The sequence below is a fragment of the Sabethes cyaneus genome, chromosome 3, assembly GCF_943734655.1.
Source record: "Sabethes cyaneus chromosome 3, idSabCyanKW18_F2, whole genome shotgun sequence".
Classification (NCBI taxonomy): domain Eukaryota; kingdom Metazoa; phylum Arthropoda; class Insecta; order Diptera; family Culicidae; genus Sabethes; species Sabethes cyaneus.
Window position 1 is genome coordinate 207,585,360 of NC_071355.1, and position 17,997 is coordinate 207,603,356.

The 17,997-nt window shown below is 42.0% G+C and overlaps 3 protein-coding genes across 3 annotated transcripts; 1 reads left to right on the plus strand and 2 right to left on the minus strand.

Moving 5' to 3' along the window:
* Positions 1-8,746: 8,746 nt before the first annotated feature.
* Positions 8,747-10,587, minus strand: LOC128742968 (U4/U6.U5 tri-snRNP-associated protein 2). Its single transcript, XM_053839465.1, has 3 exons — positions 10,504-10,587; positions 9,196-10,435; positions 8,747-9,128 (listed from the first exon to the last, which is right to left on the minus strand). The coding sequence occupies exons 1-3, from the start codon at positions 10,535-10,537 to the stop codon at positions 8,864-8,866; spliced, it is 1,539 nt and encodes a 512-aa protein (XP_053695440.1). The 5' UTR covers positions 10,538-10,587; the 3' UTR covers positions 8,747-8,863.
* A 2,135-nt stretch (positions 10,588-12,722) lies between these two features.
* LOC128744719 (mitochondrial-processing peptidase subunit alpha) lies at positions 12,723-14,844 on the plus strand. The gene is made up of 4 exons (XM_053841911.1): positions 12,723-12,889; positions 12,943-13,425; positions 13,505-14,397; positions 14,455-14,844. Exons 1-4 carry the CDS (start codon positions 12,834-12,836, stop codon positions 14,625-14,627), a joined length of 1,605 nt encoding a protein of 534 aa, XP_053697886.1. The 5' UTR covers positions 12,723-12,833; the 3' UTR covers positions 14,628-14,844.
* LOC128744720 (TBP-related factor) lies at positions 14,825-15,864 on the minus strand. The gene is made up of 3 exons (XM_053841912.1): positions 15,698-15,864; positions 15,558-15,637; positions 14,825-15,493 (listed from the first exon to the last, which is right to left on the minus strand). Exons 1-3 carry the CDS (start codon positions 15,791-15,793, stop codon positions 14,974-14,976), a joined length of 696 nt encoding a protein of 231 aa, XP_053697887.1. The 5' UTR covers positions 15,794-15,864; the 3' UTR covers positions 14,825-14,973.
* Between the last annotated feature and the right edge of the window lie 2,133 nt (positions 15,865-17,997).

The window sequence follows — 17,997 nt, forward strand, 5'->3', positions numbered from 1 at the left end:
CAAAATTAGTTATTCCCTAATATTTTAGCTGATTGACTATCATACGCGATCAATCAAAGTGAGCTAAGATTGATTTAAAAGTTTTTTTTTCATTAAACAATTCCTAGCAGCAAAATTTGCTGTTGTTTTGTGCGACGAAGAAGAAAATGTCGACTACCTAATCGTTTCAATTTCCGTCATTCATAAAATGAAAATAACTCACGCAACGCGTTGTCGTTATACTGCAGCCGGGAAAACTTGCATGACCAGCAGAAATTTTTGCAGAATAACATTTGTCATGCCGTCCTACACAAATAAAAAAGCAAAGCAAAAAGCAAAGTCATGGGTTTATACCGTCTTTAGACATTACCCTTCTTTATCGACAGACTTCGCAGCCGGCTGTTAGAGTACAGGAAAATTACGGGGCCAGTGCAACAATCCTACTGACTCCTACACCTACACCTCCTATCCTACACAAATAAATGCGCGCTTATTTCGTCAACATTATTGTGATTTTCAGTTCGGAAGATGAAAAATTTTAATGGACGGATTTTAAAATGGTACGACGAATTTAAGAAATAAAGTCAGTTGCGTAATTTCAATAAAATGCGTTAATAACACTAGGTTATAACCGCTTTTTGTGATTTCGAAGAGCACGGATCGGAAGGTAAGTGTGTTTGAGCCGCATCAGCACAAGAAGCTTTGGAATATTTATTAAATCCATCCAAGAAATGATGAAATTTAGAGTGACTTTACTTACTAGGACGGTAATTAGAAGTAAACCCTACACCGCCAAAAATAATTCACAACTTTCCATTCAAGCAGCTAGGTCTGAATAGCTTACGATGTACAGCTTTGTGAGGCAGCTTTATAAGGGTCCTACGCTCCCCCTCGATTGAAATGTCTTCCAAACGTCACCACCTTGTAGATGGTGTCGATTAGTATAATGTCGCGGTAAACAGCAATCAAATCCGAAGCAAAACCTGGAAATTATCATTAAGTGCTATTGCGAAAGCTTGGATAATTTAGTGCCCACTGACAGATTGATTTGAAATGGATTCGTCTTTCAAATACGATGTGGCTAGCCAGTTAATAATAGTAATAGTGGCGGATAAAAGTTCATCAATTAGTTAACGTTTTCTGTATCTGCCAAGTTTTCTTAGCTTTCCGTTTTCACTAACTTATGCGAAGCAGTAAATCAAACGTCTTATTTTTGGGGTATGATTGGTTCTTCACTTCCAGAACTGCTGTGTCACACAATACTCACGAATAGTCCGTCTACTTTGTTTCCGTACAAGACTTCGAAATTATTTTAGTATTTCGAAAGAATCGCTTGTAAGGAAAGGATGGTTGCTCTTTATTGCAAACACACTTTACGTTCAGGACATCAAGTTCGTTCAATGATCAAATGATATAATTGAATATCAACGATCGAAGAGGAAGGGTATTCTAAACACTTGCAAAATTACTTACGTACAGGACTTCATCTAGCCTCAATTAAAAACAAATAATTTTTGCTTTATTGGATGAATAAAGTCTGTCACTTTGTTCTAAACACGACGCAGTCAAATTCGCAAACTGAAGCGTACTTACATGAGCGAAGAGTAGAGATGAACCAAATTTATACATTTGTATATCTGACAATTTCCTTTGCATTGCATCAATAATATTGCTACATACAATCCGCGTACGCTTTGAACCTATCGCGATTTTCTGCTAACTTTCGCAGATATCTCTCCGACAGGTAAGTGCATTCCATGTCTTGTTCCCTGCACGTGCACCAATTGTGACATGATCGTCCCAATTTTAGGGGTCCGGAGATGATACAGTAGTGTTCCTACTCTATTTTTCTAATTATCCCTGGTAATACTGCATCTACATTGATAACTTCTTTGTCTACGGCGTTCTGCTCGTTCGTCTGATCCTCAGCATGCTTCGACACCATATACAGTTCCGTTACTGTAGTTTACTCGATATTGCGTAACCTATCTCTATTTTTCTTTGTGTGGGTTGTTACCTTGAGTGCATACAGTACTATTGGACTTATCACAGCGTGATATTTCCTGAGAGAAATTGCCCACCAGACCCTGTATGCTCTCACAAATGCTACAGAGCAGTGATATGCTCGAAGTGCCTTGTGAATCCTATCGGATACCGTTTCACGTCTGTTCAGTAAGCTCCTAGGTACCTTAGTTTGGTTACTACTTTAAGCTCGTATTTGCCGAATCTTATGTCACACACTTATATCAGTGCTGGCGCTCTAATTCGGACTTCCATTTTAGCCACATTTAATTCGAGTCCAAATTTACTCAAGCCGGGCCCGATGAGGCCTTGTGTTCTGGCGATTTGTGTTGGACCTGTGGCTATCATGAGAATTTCGTCTCAGACAAAGGTAGCTTGATTCTCTATAGTTGCTCTAGAAATAACTCTGGCATATGTTGCCTTATTTGTTGAAGCGCTTGATCTAGTATATACGAGACCGTTTGAGACAGCGGTCACCCTTGTTTTATTCCTCGTACCTAAACTTGTTTGTTGCCCAGTACTCTGTCCGAACCACTGCAGGAATGTTCCCTCTGTGAGACATGTTGACATTAGCCGATTTATCAGGTATACCGGTACTCCCAGCCTTTCTAGCATTTCTGTCACTGTTCGCCGATCTACAGTGTTGAATAACTGTGTTCTCCTGCCTTCCCGCTATCTTTCATCGAGTATTTGCCTGACAAACAAATAATAAAACGAGTTATTATGAGTAACTTAGTATATGTTTAAACAGATCTGCATTTAGCCGCACAAAGAGGATATCCCCCAGTGTACCTTCTTCTAGCCGTGACCCTTGTTTGGCAACTGAAGCTTCATTTGCCTCAATGTGGATCCAACGGATTTTTTTTTGATCTTTTGCTCTTTCATCCCGCTGCTCGATGTATATTCTGTATTGTCCAGTGTCCTCATCCGTATATAATACATTGGTAAATTCTTTTGTCCACTGATGACGTGCTTCCAAACTATGTGCTCCAGCTGTGCAGTTGTTCGGTTCCACGTCGTGGTCCAATTGCCGATCTGCTATGTTCAGCTTGTCAGGTGTTTTTTTTTTTTGCTTCATCCATTTTGAGGTTAGGTTACAACGAAAAGTCGACCACGCGGGTCGATCTTCACACCGAAGCTTTTCTTTTCAATGCCACATTATTCGGTTGTTAAAAACCTTGTATGATCAAACTACTACTTTTGGATACGTTCTATGCTAAAAAATAACTGGAAATCCTCCCGAACTAGCACACTTCACGAAGAAAAGAATAAACACGTCCGTTCACGACAGCTATTTCCGGTCGAATAAGGTATACTGTCAAAAATGAGCTCATTATTGCGTACCCGTTATTTTCTTCTGTACTTAGTGAAATACATTCATCCTGTTCTAGTAACTTAGACTTGGCAAGCATGTTAAATTAAATTAAAGTTATATCTATCCCGAATTCTTAATCCAAGAATCTAGTTTTTATTTCTTTGTCATCCACAAATTGGATGCTAATGCTCAACATATCAAAATCGATTCTCGTACAAATATCTTACATTAGGCAAACAAGGTTTTCTACCATTTCCGAGATTCGTTCTTCGATTTTAAGCGACGATTTGTAAATGAACGGTTGTTTCATTAAATTTATAATTGTATCCAGCCTCAGTAGGATCCATTAACTTCCTGAACGAGGAACAATTCGACACTTGCAGAAACAATCCATTCACTATCACCAACTCCACAAAAGATTTGGCATAAGTAGAATGGCATATTAGAATTCATCCGGTAATAATCCCAACTCCCAACTCGTATACTTTTTCTTGGTGCACCGCAATGTACTGTCGCGTAAACGTAAAATTGTGTATTGAAGTAACAATTTTCTCCCACTGAACACATTTCACGGTTTTATCCGCCTGATTCATAAAAAAGCAAGCCTCAACCTTCGTCGTTTATCAATTATGAATTCAAATTTTGTACACAATACATGGCATCTACGAAAATACAAATTGTAAATACAAACATGTACATGTAGATGTACATGCACCTAGAGACATTTCTATGCGACAGCATGATCACTTGGATGTAACTGTGCAGCTTTCAGTCAACCCTACAGAAATAGTATCCCACTAATCACTTTAAAGTATAATATGCAGTCTCAGCCGAATTCGCGCTACGCAGTAAGAGAATAGTGCTACTTCCAATGTCTGCTCATGAGTCCTCTAATATCATGAGACATTAGGCTACCTAACAGAATAGTGTGCCGGTGGTGTAACTGTATCACACTTGACCGGCAACCGAGAGTTGTGGATTCAGGTTTAACGTTGAAGGTGTCATACAGTAAGCGGGCATCGAAACGAGAGGAACGATCTTCGGCAAAAGTAGCCAACTCCTAGTCTTCGTAAACGACCTTGACATCATTATTAGAAATCTTGGGATGGCGGAGACAAACTACACCAGAGTCAAAACTGAGGCTGAGACTTGGGCTGAAAATTAAAACCAAATATATGACAGTGCAAAACAATGCTTGACTGCCACGAACAATGACTATTGACATTGATGAACTGGTAGAGGTTGATGAGTTCATATATTTAGGATCTCTGGTCACGAGTATTCAAGCTAGATGCCGGGCCTGATTTGTTGGTTGTTGGCTGGTAAATGGTTGGATAATGCGTAAAACAGACCCCATTGTGGTCCCTAGCCTCTTATCTAGCAACTCCACATGATACCAGCCGGAATACGAGCAACCTTAGCGGAGATCGGGTAACCAACCCCGGTGAAAACTAAGGGGAGGCACAGTGTTGTCCCATCCCGAGACTCGGTAGCGTAAGCCCTTGTACGGCTACCTATCTAAACCCAAAAAAAAACTAACAAGTGTCAAGAAAAATCTTCTCGAAACATTCGGCATGGACCAAGGCGACGAAATAAGGACATGGAATGGAGACTTGGTACCTGGAACAGCAGATCGCTGAATTTCGTTGGTGGCGACAAAGTGCTGCTCGATCAGTTAGAACCCCGAAAGTTTGGCATCGTGGCACTGCAGGAGATCTGTCGCAAAGGCGAGAAGGTGTAGAGGATCCGTGGCGGCAAAGCCCAATTTTTCCAGAGTGGTGGAGCGACCAACGGGCTTCGTAGTGTTGGGCAAAATGCAGGATCGCGTAATGGACTGGAGAGCGATCAACGAGAGGATGTGCGTGTTGAGGATTAAAGGCCGTTTCTTCAACTACATCATCATACATCGTACATTGTCCACACGAAGGTAGACCCGACGACGAGAAGGAAGGGTTCTATGCGCAGCTGGAGGCAACGTACGACAGCTGCTTACCACGGGACATCAAGATCGTCATCGGGGATATGAACGCCCAAGTCGGCAGGGAAGCAATGTATAGACCGATGATCGGGCCCCATAGCCTGCACACCGACACGAACGATAACGACCAATGATGCATCAACTTTCCGAGCTTCCCGAGGCTTGGTGATCAAAAGCACCTTCTTTCCCCACAAAGATATCCACAAGGCCTCCTGGAGATCACCTGACCAACGAACCTCGAACCAAGTCGACCATATTCTCATCGAGGGCCGGTTTTTCTCCAACAACACCAACGTACGCTCCCTACGAAGTGCGGATATTGACTCGGACCACTACCTAGTAGCAGTACAAGTGCGCTCGTAACTATCGATGGTTTATACCTCGCGACAAAGTCGCCCTCCTCGGCTAAACATTCGACCACTAGACAACCCGCGAACTGCTGAAAACCACGCGCGCGTACTGGATGAAGCTCTACCTTCCCCTGTGGAGCTAGATGTTTTGACCCTCGAAAACGGATGAAGAAGGATACACTCGGCCGTCAACGAGGCCGCAACCGCGGTGCTAGGTGTGGAAACCTCGAGTGCACGAAATGATTGGTTTGACGGGGTATGCCAAGAAGCGATAGAGAGGAAAAAAGAGCTTAGGAAAACTACCTGAGCATATCCACAAGTGAGAATTTCGCCAAGTATCGACGAGCGAGGATTGAGTTGACCACGATCCTGTGGAGGAAAAACAATGCGGACCAATTCAGATCGCCCGCGAATAATCTCTGGCCAGTCCTGTGCATAACAAAATGTAAAATACGCGACAACAAAAACCATTTTCTACAAAGCATTCCGATTCATAACATGCACGAGGCATTACAACTAAACTGAGTGACTACTACGTCATCAAAAAATTTCCTCATAAGTCCACCATCTTTCAAATCAGTTTCCGGGCCACACGAATCATTATGTAGGGCCAGTTTGGCCATCACTGAGCCAGAACAACTATTCCGGGCTAATGACACCCGCAAGTTTTACGAAAAGGTGAACCAAACTCGCAAGGCCCACACACCAAAACCTGACATGTGTAGGGACGAGGGAGGGGATCTAATCACAAACGAGCGCGAGGTGGTCAATAGGTGGAAGCAGTTCTTCGATGAGCACCTCAATGGCGATATAGCAGCAGGAGACTCGAAGAGATCCGGCGAGAAATCGGTCTGCTGAAGAATAATAGAGCCGCCAAAAAGGACCAACTCCCAGCAGAATTCTACAAAAATGGCCAAGAACCGCTAGCAATGGCACTTCACTGGCTGATTTCAAGGATTTGGGAAGAAGAGAAACTACCGGAGGAGTGGATGGAATGGAATGCATGGTCTGTCCCATCTACAAAAAGGGCGACCGGCTAGACTGTTGTAACTACCGCGGCATTACGCTGATCAACGCCGCCTACAAGGTACTCTCCCAGATTTTGTTGCGTCGTCTATTTCCAATAACAAGTAAGACAATTTGTAGGGCAGTATCAGGCGGGTTATATGGGAACCCGTGCTACTACGGATCATATTTTTACTCTCCTACAAATCCTCCAGAAATGTCGAGTGTACAACGTGCCCACGCATCATATTTTCGTGAATTTCAGAGCAGCATACGATACAGTTGAACGAGAATAGCTATGGCAGATAATGCACGAGTACGGTTTTCCGGACAAACTGACGCGGCTGATCAAGGGCCCTATTCTCACAGTTACCTCAACTAAATTTTTTGGGTGAGCACAATTTGCGATTCTCAGTCACCTAGGTGACTCCGCTCCCCTGATTGTGAGAATAGGGCCCCAAAGCTACTCTGGAACGAGTGCTACGTGCGCGTTTTGGGGACACTCTCAAATCCTTTGGAATCGCGCAGAAGGTTACGGCAAGGGGATGGACTGTCCTGTATGTTATTCAATATCGCTATTAAAGGTTTGATCCGGCAAGCGGGCATCGAAACGAGAGGAACGATCTTCAGCAAGAGTAGCCAACTCCTAGCTTTTGCAGACGACCTCGACATCATTACTAGAAACTGCGGGGCAATGGGACTGCGGAGGCAATCTCCGCCAGACTAAAAACAAAGGCTAGGAGGATAGGGTTACAAATTAATGCGTCGATAACCAAATATATGGTAGGAAGAGGCTCCCGAGAAAGAAACGTTTGCCTCTCACGGACAGTGACTATTGACGGCGATGAACTGGAAGTGGTTGATGAGTTCGTATATTTGGGATATCTGGTCAGTGATCACCGCCGACAATAATACGAGTAACGAGATCCAACGACACATTCAAGCTGGAAATCGAGCCTACTTTTCCTTCCGCAAGACGTTTCGATCAAGGAGCATACGCCGCCGCACAAAGCTGACGATGTACAAAACGCTAATCAGACCGGTAGTCCTCTACGGACTTGAGACAGTAGCTTTGCTTACGGAAGACATACGTGCAGTTGCCGTTTTGGAACGAAAGGTGTTGCGGACTATTTTTGGCGGAGTACAAACAGACTAATCTCAAGTTTTTAGTCTTGACCTTGAAATGCGGTCATACTTATATATTAATATTTTTTGAAACGATGGTTCTACAATTGATGAAGGGACGGTAGGGGAAAGAAATGAAAATTGTTGGTGAAGGAGGGGAAGAGCGAAAAGGAGGGGGGGAATATTGGTAGCTACGCTTGACAAGTAGTCATTTTGACTCCTACCTTTTGTCCAATGCTGGAAGGTGCATGAGTCGAACCACAAGTACAAGGAGTACAAAAGGAAAGCGGAGAGTGGCAGAGACGTATGAATCTTGATACGGCAAGAGCCACCCCGGCTCTCGGTTGAATAAGTCGGGCCTGATTTGCCCTCCGCAAGGTACTTCGATTAAGGAGAGGAGCATAATAAAAGGTGTTGCGTACTGTTTTTATCGGCTTACAAATAGACTGGAGAGTGGTGGAGGTTTATGAACCAAGAGCTGCATGCACTACTTGGGGAGATTCCCATTGTATATCTGGCAATAGTCGGGAAACTACGGTGCACTCTAGTGGACCGTTCACAGCGCAAGGATGCTGAACGACTGTGCCAAGAAATCTATTCTCTTCAAGAACCAAGATGGCACTCGGAATAGAGGGGTCCAACAAGCTAGATGGCTCGATCAGATTGAAGCCGACTTACGTGCGTCGAGACGCTCAAAGAATTCGCGACGAGTAGCGCAGAACCGAGTATAAGGAGAGAAATTCTTGATACGACACGAGCCACTCCGACTCTATGCTAGAAGTAAGTGAGTTATGATGCACTGATAATTAAGTTTTTTTTTCATTGGTATTTCCCCAGTGAAGTAAGAGCAATATAAAAATGTTTAAAATTCCAATGAAATAAACATCGAACCACAACACCCAATCCATCGTGTTTAGTAATTTTGTTCTCACTTCCATTTCCAACTAATAATTACAATATTTTCGACTGTGTTGAAAATTGTTTTCCCTATATTATCTGATAACGTACTAACTATAGTAAGGATTCTTCAAAAAAAACAACAAAAAAATGGGAATCAATTATAAATAAATTACCTTTAATAACCACCGGTCAACCGTCCGCGGTGCAATCTTCCTCCTGCTGCTCGTAGATTTGAATATACGCCTCCGTTAGTGTAATCATCTGCGGCAGAATGCTGGTCACGTGTAAGTCCTGCATTTCGTACCACTGATTAGTGCTCTTCTGCAGTATGTGGCACCGATAGGTACCGGACTTTGGTTCACCATCGTGTACGATGTTTGCCACCAGATTGTACTTGGTGTGCTTGTGGCGCCTTTTGTTTTCCTCAGTCAAAATGTCTCCAAAATCGATGTTTCTATCATAAAGGAAGAAGACAAATTAATTCTACGAAACAAATGAGGCTTACCGCACAGAAAACTTACTTGACGGGAAAGTTAACGATGGTAGGATTCTTCTCCAAGAAGAAAGTATTTTTAGTAAACCGCTTAATATACAAAATGACAAACTTTGGAAGTCTGGTTATTTCAAATCGTTTGAAAAAATTTTCCTTGTACGTTTTGTACTCCTTTTCCGACACGGAATTAAACTTCGCTAGTAGCTGATAGAGATTCACTTGCGGAATGATGTTCTCTCTGAACTCGTCAATGAACAGTGGCGTGGCTGGTAAATCACACGTCAAATACAAAAAGGTTGACGTTTCCTCCTTCTCCTGATACTCATCCGTGGCCAGCAGCAGCTGTTTCTGCACGTCATCCAGCTCCGTCGGTGGAAGCTTACGGGTGTAAATTTTCATCTCACCCAGGAACGTTCGATTGACGACGGACGAGTTGGGCTGCCGATTGCCTCGTAACTGTTTATGGAGACTGTGCAGAAACCAGGAAAGGAACTCGATAGGATCACCTTGTTCGGTGATTTGAAACTTTTTGCTGCTCCACAGTACTACCGCTTGCAGCATTTCGTGAGGAGAAACATGCGATTTAAAATTGCGAGGATTCCAAAGTTTTCTCAGCAATTCACCGAAACGTTGAACCAACGTGAATGCCGTATCTCCCGGGGGACGCTTTATGTTAGCGTAATTATTTTCGATAAGGAAAAAATCACGAATCGGTTTCACGTGGGACAGTGACTGCAAGATTACGTTGCAATAATCGTTCGCTTTGATGTTGTTCATTCCAACTATACCGGGAGAATAAAGCGTACCATCAACCGTTCTGGACATCTTCTGATCTTCTCTATCCAAATTGCGAATGTCCTTCAGCGTAAACACCGGATTCAAAACATGTTTGATATCATCCAGCGAGGAATCGATAATCTCGTAATTATCCGGCAAACAGTAAAACTTCAAAGTAGATAAATTCAAAAACACATGATGCGATTCGGCAACCGAATGCGTGTAGGCATGTGTATTGGTTCCTCTACCTTGGAAATATTTTCCGCAAACCAGACAGGCATAAACGTTTATCCTAGTCAGGGAAACCGAACACAGCTTTTCGAAATCGAAATCCAGCAAGTGCCGATTGATGGTATCTAAATAAGGACATTGCTTGGACCGATTAAGTACGTTCGAAGCTGGCAGCGTAATTTTCTGTTTTTGGTCCTGTTCTTCATTTTCCGAGTCGGGAAATTTGGGCACCTTCAAGCGTTTCAGCGACGGTGGATTATCTGAAAGTAAACATAGTTTTTGGTTAGAATAACGAGAAAAGTTTCTAGGCAGCCTGCATCATGCTAACCGATGTCGGTTTTTCTTTTTATCATTTTCGACATTATATTCAAGTTTAACACAATTTTCACAGTTTTAGTTGAATTTTTAGCCTGTATTTGCAGAAAATAGCGAAAATTCCAATATTGAATTTCGTTTAATAAAAGCAAAGCTAACAAAATTAAACTAACACACAGTGCTGCCAGATATTTTGAACCGTTTGTAATTCAAAAATTGAACTGCTCGAAAATCGAAATTTCACAGAGAAGAGACTTGCAGCGAATTGCTGTGATCTTGCTAGTGATGAACGCTGCATGACCAAAGTGTATTGACATTTAAAAAGGTATGATCGTAGGCACTAAATGGTTGCCCGGGCTGGCATTTACTAAGGGACCATCCATATACCACATGGACAGCTTAGAGGTGGGTGGGGGCATGAAAATGTCCACGCTTGTCCACGGAAGGGGGGAGGGGATACGAAAAATGTCCACGTGGACAAGTTTTTTTTTTCATACAAAAAATTGAAATTAGAAACAGCAATATTGAATTAATTCTACATATCAGCATTAGCCATTAGCCATTGATTAGTGATTGGTTTTGGGCTCAAATAAAGTTTTATCTTCTAAGGCAGCGGTTCCCAACCTTTCTGTCGTTCGCGTACCCCCTGACGCATTTCCTTATACTATTCTGAAGCGAACTAAAGTTTTGGCGTACCCCTGGGGGTTCGCGAGCCCCCATTTGGGAACCGCTGTTCTAAGGCATATGTTGACCTAAACACATGAACCGAGCATTATGAGAGCACATATCTGGCATAAATCTTGTTGAAAAGATTAAGCCTGCGCTAGTACTCATAGATGTTGTTTGCCTAGCCTGACATTTGATAAAGATATTATTATTTTTTTACAACTCTTGCCTCCTTTGGGAAATGATAAAGGTAACGGAAGAATCCACGAATATTCACCAGTCACGTGACTCATTTATCATTCAGGTTGCGCTTGTACCAAATGTGGATTGCATTTTGCATCCATGGGTAGCGTATTTCCAAAAGGATTCGTCTTCAGAAAATTTTACGAATCATATCGCGTCGGAAAGGTTTTGTGTTGTGTTGAAGTAGACGGCCAAGTTGAAGTGCTCCGGTTAGACAAAGATACTCTGGACAGAGGAGAATCGTCAAGCGAAAGTCAAGCTGAAACTGACTTTCTTGCAGTCGATAATAATTTGCAGTATAGACAAGATCACAAGAATCAAGGTAAAATGATACTGAATCCCAAAATGACTGGAACTGTAATGGCGTCCATGTAAGGATATGGGTGCCATCGTTGCGGCCATGTTGGGTTTCAGTACCGTTTCACCTTAAGGTCCAAATAATTTGCACACGGATTTTAATACAATGCATGCAATGCACGGAAAAAATCCAATTTCCGCAACGACTAAAAATCCGTATGCATTGTGTCGGGGCCTTCAGACTGCAGTTTCCTTTCACGTAAGCTTTTTCAATAAATACTGGATAAATCAAGTTGAACACTAAATTTAGCACAATGCATTTCTGTTTTGTTAAATTTTGCATAAGAAAAAAAATGTCCACGTGGACAAACAGGGAGAAGGGTGCGGGTTAAGCCAATGTCCACGCTTGTCCACGGAGGGGGGGTTGAAAATTTGTATTTTTCTGTTCATGTGGTATCTGGATGGCCCCTAACACCAATAAAATTGTTACCAAAAAAAGCTGTCAAATACATAAACATTTGTCGTCCAACATCTGAAAGGGGCGGATAAGCCAACTGTCAAACAGAACGAGTGAGAGTTCATTTTCCTATTCGCTATGTGCGCGAAACGGTGCTGCCACCTTCCCAAGTTTGTTCTATTTGTGAAGTCTGTGCACAGGTTTGTTAAAGAGTGAAAAGGATAGACAAAACTTTGCACCAAATCTTCACAAACTTTCCATATGGCAGTTCCATGAGAGTACAAGAGATCGATTTGTGCTTACATAGCGAATGCTGCTCCAGCAAAAAATAACTCTCGCTCGGTCTGTTTGACTGTTGGCTTATCCGCCCCTTTCAAATGTTGGTCGACGTTTGGCCTATTATCACAACTTTCCTTTCAATACAATTTCTGTAGAAAAGATTTTTCAGGAAATTTTTCAATCTTAAAATTCGAGTAACCAGCAGTTTTTTGGTTTTCGAGCAGTGGAATATTTTTTTTTAGAAAAATTTGGCATCTCTGTATGTAACTGTCAAAGTGTCAAATCATCCTTTGCGTTGTGCGGTTGTGCAGTGCAAGTTGTGCGGAATTAGTTTTGTGATTCTCGTGATTACACATTTAACAATCGCCAAAAATTGGAAAGTTTCAGTTTTAAAACAAACAATGTCTCTATCTTTCAACACTAGGAACATAGCCAGACGGCTGTTTTTGAGCAAATGGTAAGTATTTGAACTAAAGCCGAAAACGAAGCATCTTAACCTCTTCCCTGCAGCTACAACATTTGGCGACCTTACGTCAGCGTCCCACCCGACAGTCCCACAGTCAATGTTCCTTCGAAGGAAATCGTCACACCCTTTCCGCCGCTGTCAGAGCCGATTCCCGATTTACCCCCAGTTCAGTACGCTCGACCCGGCGATCAAAGCAACGTTACACAGGTGACCCGGCTTTCTAATGGCCTGAGGGTTGCCTCGGAAAACCGTTTCGGACAGTTCTGCACTGTGGGAGTTATCATTGATTCAGGACCTCGCTATGAGCTCGCGTTTCCTAGTGGAATTTCGCATTTTCTCGAGAAGTTGGCTTTTCAATCGACGGAAGCATTCGCAGAAAAGGATATCATTTTTAAGGAGCTGGAAAAACATGGTGGAATTTGTGACTGTCAGAGCTCCCGTGATACATTTGTGTATGCGGCTAGCGCAGACAGCCGAGGTTTGGAATCGGTCACCAGAATACTGGCGGACGTAGTGCTGAGACCAAGGTATGTCCAATCTTTTAAATAGCGGTTTTACATTTTTAAAATTTCAAATTTTAAAATTTAAATTTGCTGCCCTTTTTAGGCTTGCCGCGAATGAAGTGGATTTCGCCCGACAGGCGGTAAAGTTCGAGTTGGAAACCTTGGGTATGCGTCCCGAACAGGAACCGATCCTAATGGATATGATTCACGCTGCTGCCTTCCGTGACAATACCCTCGGACTGCCAAAACTGTGTCCAGAACCGAATACGCAGAGCATTGATCGGAATATGTTGTTATCTTATTTAAGACTTCACCATTCGCCAGATCGGATGGTTTTGGCGGGCGTCGGAGTGCCGCATGACGAGCTGGTTAAACTGGCGGAAAAGTTTTTCGTTGACGAAGGCGCAACCTGGGAAAAGGAGACTGTTGCGGCCAAACACCCTACTGCTGTGGATACTTCTGTGGCACAATATACCGGAGGTTCAAAGCTGGAAGAATGTGTCATCCCGGTGTACGCCGCAGTTGGTCTTCCGGAACTGGCGCACGTTGTGATTGGATTGCAGGGGTGTTCCCACCAGGACAAAGATTTCATTGCAGCTTGCGTGTTAAATATTATGATGGGTGGTGGAGGATCATTTTCCGCTGGAGGCCCAGGAAAAGGCATGTACACACGGCTCTATACAAACGTTCTGAACCGTTATCATTGGATGTATAGTGCAACGGCTTACAATCACTCATATGGCGATAACGGTCTGTTTTGCATTCACGCCACAGCACCCCCGACACACGTTAAAAGCCTAGTCGAAGTTATCACTAAAGAATTGTTCACAATGCAAAACCGCCCTGCAGATCAGGAGTTACGTCGAGCCAAAACGCAACTACAATCTATGTTGCTAATGAATCTGGAAGCTCGTCCGGTCGTGTTTGAAGACATCGGTCGGCAAGTACTAGCGACTGGTGAACGAAGACGACCCGAATATTTTATTCAAGAAATAGGTGAGTTTAATTATTTAAAATAATCTTTACTCTACTAAATGCGACTAAATATTTCAGAAAAAATCACTGCGGAAGATATTCAAAACGTAGCCAGGCGATTCCTTTCATCACCTCCGGCCCTGGCAGCTCGCGGGGAAATCAAGGGCATTCCGGATGTGAAAGATATCCAAACAGCCCTAACCAGCGAGGGCAAACTGCCCGGTAACCGTCGATTATCACTGTTCCGGTAAACTCCTGATGGCATTCGCTTGCGATATGGCAAGCACCCCGACTTGGGTCCCAGTCAACCAGAATCGAAACTGTGAGTAATTTTAGGCTTATTAATTATGATTTATGTTTTCAGAAAATTGTTTTAAATATAAAATATGCAATCAGGGATGTTTGCAAGCTGAATGAATCAATCCGAAATTGTTTGTATAATGTATAATGTTAATCTATTAAACAAACATGAGATAATATACATAATTTCAGTTTCCTCATGTAAAATTAAATTAAATATGAAATGAATTGTAGAATCCGAGATGTAGCTTGATTTAGTTCAGATGATGCAAAAAATACACAAATATGATAGGCAGGCTAATTTTTTCGAAAACTTTGCAATATGGGATAAATGTTCTCTAAACTGTCAGTGATTTCCCGTTCCGATTTAGCACCAGTAAAAACTATTTTTCCATTAACGAATATCAGCAACACCACGCGCGGTTTTACCATTCGATAGATCAGTCCTGGAAACAGTTCCGGCTCGTAGGAACTGAACTGACCATGAACCTGATTGAGGTTCTCCAGTCGGATGGGAAACCGCAAATCGACCGTGGCAACCAGGTTTTGTACTTTGAAATCCAGAAACCGTACATTGTATCCAACCTTCTGGATGATACGGGCAAACTTCCGAGCAGCAAGGTTGGCATCATGCTCGTTGCGGGCACCGGTGCAGACAATTTTACCCGAGCGAAACACCAGCGCCGTGCAGCGTGGATCTCGTATCCGCATAACGACACCGTGAAAGCGGGATGGATTGTACTCTGAGTTGCGCGTTCGAAAATTTATCGTCTGTAGATTTAATTCGCATCCGAGGCCGACAGTTGCTACACAGTTTCTACAGAAATAAATGCAATAATCAAGTCGTACCTTTGAATGGTTACATTAGCTAGTTATCATACTTCACTTGAACGGAATTGATAGCTTCCTGAGGTCCGGAGGGCATTGGGGTTTGCATAACTATGCTGCATTGTGGCGGAATCTACGGACCATGAAATCTAGATTTATAATTTTCGTATATTGGTAATGTATGATGCCATACCTTGGAAACTTGCGATGCATTGCTAGCCGCCGATAGCCTCGGTGCTGAACCGGCCAGCATTGTTTTCAAAGGAGACTCGGTAGCTGTCTTTTCCATGTTTGATTTTATCACTGAACCACAATCTAGTTATCTGACTTCTATTAAAATATTGGAACTTCTCGATGTAAAAACGTACCGTAAAGCAATCGGTGCGCTGCCTCCGGTTGTGTCTAGTGATGTCCGATTACTTCTCGATTAATCGAACTAATCGATTATCTGTTTAAATAATCGATTAATTTTTAATCGATTGCTTTATGTTCCGATTAGTAGATAATCGATTGCCTGGTCGATCGATTATGCCGGATTTTTGAAAATTTTATTATTTAGCAATTTCTAACAAATTTAATTTATTACAGTGGCTGGCGCTTAGCTACTAAATTAACCACACGCGATTAGCCAGTTAGTTGGTTTCGCTTTGTTGGTTTCGAGGTACGATGCGGATCTAACAAACTGGTCGTCGTATTCGTATGTTCAAATCTCGGCGATGCTGCTAAATAGAATCAGTGGAGTTGTTACACTAGCTTCGTAACTGTCCTAATAGCCCTCTAATAATACTGATGTGAAGTCTGTCGATAAATAGGGGTCAAGTCTTAAGGTATCCAGCTGAAAAGAAAACAGCTCAAGAAAAAAACCTGCTATTTACCAACGGGGTGGCACGCTAGAATTTCAGCATAACGAACATCTATTTTCATTCTGCTTTCACAAAACTGGATAAACTGTTGTCGTATTTTCACTCATTCAACAGAAAAATATTATGTGATGTATAATATATTACAAAACCGCAAGAATGTTCAGCAAATTGTACTAAACTAATTAATCTTTAACTGCCATCATTTGGTACAGCCAGCAACAAATTTTGTTACCCGATTTAACATTACCTTAGGGTGAACAGGCCATTTTTCGGGTGCCAGTGCCAGTGATGTCGGTTACGCACCAAATATATGGGAGATGACAACCTTGCCATCCCGTTGCTATTTACTGACCAATCTGATGTAGTTCTTTTAACGTTACTGTGTTACCTGACTCACTGCGAATATGCGTTGTATTCGCGGGATCGTGTTGGTTCGAAAAATATCGCCCTTGTGTCGAAAATATCATTAATTTTGATCACTAAAAATAACGTACTTAAACGTTATATTTCATGTGCCAGTAGTACGCAATAATTGTATTGTGAAACTGAAATGTTATTTATGCAACTTTTTACAAATTAAACGCAATAACAATAGCACAACTTATAAAAAATCGTTTGTTATCGATATTAACTGTAAATGCGTTATAAACGAATAAAACGTATGGTTACGTTTTATTTCAATAATACGCATATTCGCAGTGAGTCAGGTAAAATAGTAGTTGCATAGATATCAATTGAACAACAATGGAGATAGAGCCGAGAGTGTAACTGCAAGTATCCTTATTTTTGGTATCGGGACGTAAAGGTTATAACCAATCGATTATTTCGACTAATCGATTATATAGCGCCGATTAATCGATGTCGATTATGGGCCACCCATAAAGTAATCGATTATTAACTAATCGATTAACTGGAAAAATCGGACATCACTAGTTGTGTCACGTTGAACCACCGTAAACAAATCGAAATCATCAAAAACCGGGCAGAGGTACCAGATATTTTAAATAATTAAAATTATTTTTACTTTCCTTACAATCGCTCGAAAACTGAAAAAAGATACTGCTCGAAAAATCTGAAAATTTTTACACATAGAAAAAAATCATAGCAGTTTTGATGCAGGACTACATTTTACCCGGGATATTGTCAATTGCAAGAAAAATTGTACCATCCAAAGTGCGATATCGCTCATAAAAGTGCTATTTTGCATTAAATCGTTTCGGTATCTTCGGCGCACTTTTTCGTTATCTCCCAAGCAATAAGTGCGCCGAAGATACCGAAACGATTTAATGCAAAATAGCACTTTTATGAGCGATATCGCACTTTGGATGGTACAATTTTCCTTGTAATTGACAATATCATTCCGAAATTTAGATTCAGGTAAGCATCACGTTATTTGCTGGACGTGCTGATTCGCTAATGTCAAGGAACAAGTGTGCCAAGTTCTGTGGAGAACCGTTAAGGCTAAAGGGCCAAACAGAATATTGCTTCAACGCGTCCGTCAGCGTTATCCTGACGGTTTTCCGGTTGGAGCACCTTGCGCGTATTTGAAAATGAATAGAGTTACTAAATATTCAGATTGAGAAACTTGCCTGATCTGTTGTTGTTTGTTTGTTTGTTTATATTTGAGACC

Coding starts and splice junctions, on each gene's coding strand:
- LOC128742968 (XM_053839465.1), bottom strand. CDS start 10,537: ATGTCGAAAATGATAAAAAGAAAAACCGACATCG. Junction 10,436..10,503: donor AAAAAGAAAAACCGACATCG/GTTAGCATGATG, acceptor GTTTACTTTCAG/ATAATCCACCGTCGCTGAAA. Junction 9,129..9,195: donor ATCGTTAACTTTCCCGTCAA/GTAAGTTTTCTG, acceptor CCTTTATGATAG/AAACATCGATTTTGGAGACA.
- LOC128744719 (XM_053841911.1), top strand. CDS start 12,834: ATGTCTCTATCTTTCAACACTAGGAACATAGCCAGACGGCTGTTTTTG. Junction 12,890..12,942: donor CGGCTGTTTTTGAGCAAATG/GTAAGTATTTGA, acceptor TCTTCCCTGCAG/CTACAACATTTGGCGACCTT. Junction 14,398..14,454: donor ATATTTTATTCAAGAAATAG/GTGAGTTTAATT, acceptor TAAATATTTCAG/AAAAAATCACTGCGGAAGAT.
- LOC128744720 (XM_053841912.1), bottom strand. CDS start 15,793: ATGGAAAAGACAGCTACCGAGTCTCCTTTGAAAACAATGCTGGCCGGT. Junction 15,638..15,697: donor ATGCATCGCAAGTTTCCAAG/GTATGGCATCAT, acceptor CATGGTCCGTAG/ATTCCGCCACAATGCAGCAT. Junction 15,494..15,557: donor ATCAATTCCGTTCAAGTGAA/GTATGATAACTA, acceptor TTATTTCTGTAG/AAACTGTGTAGCAACTGTCG.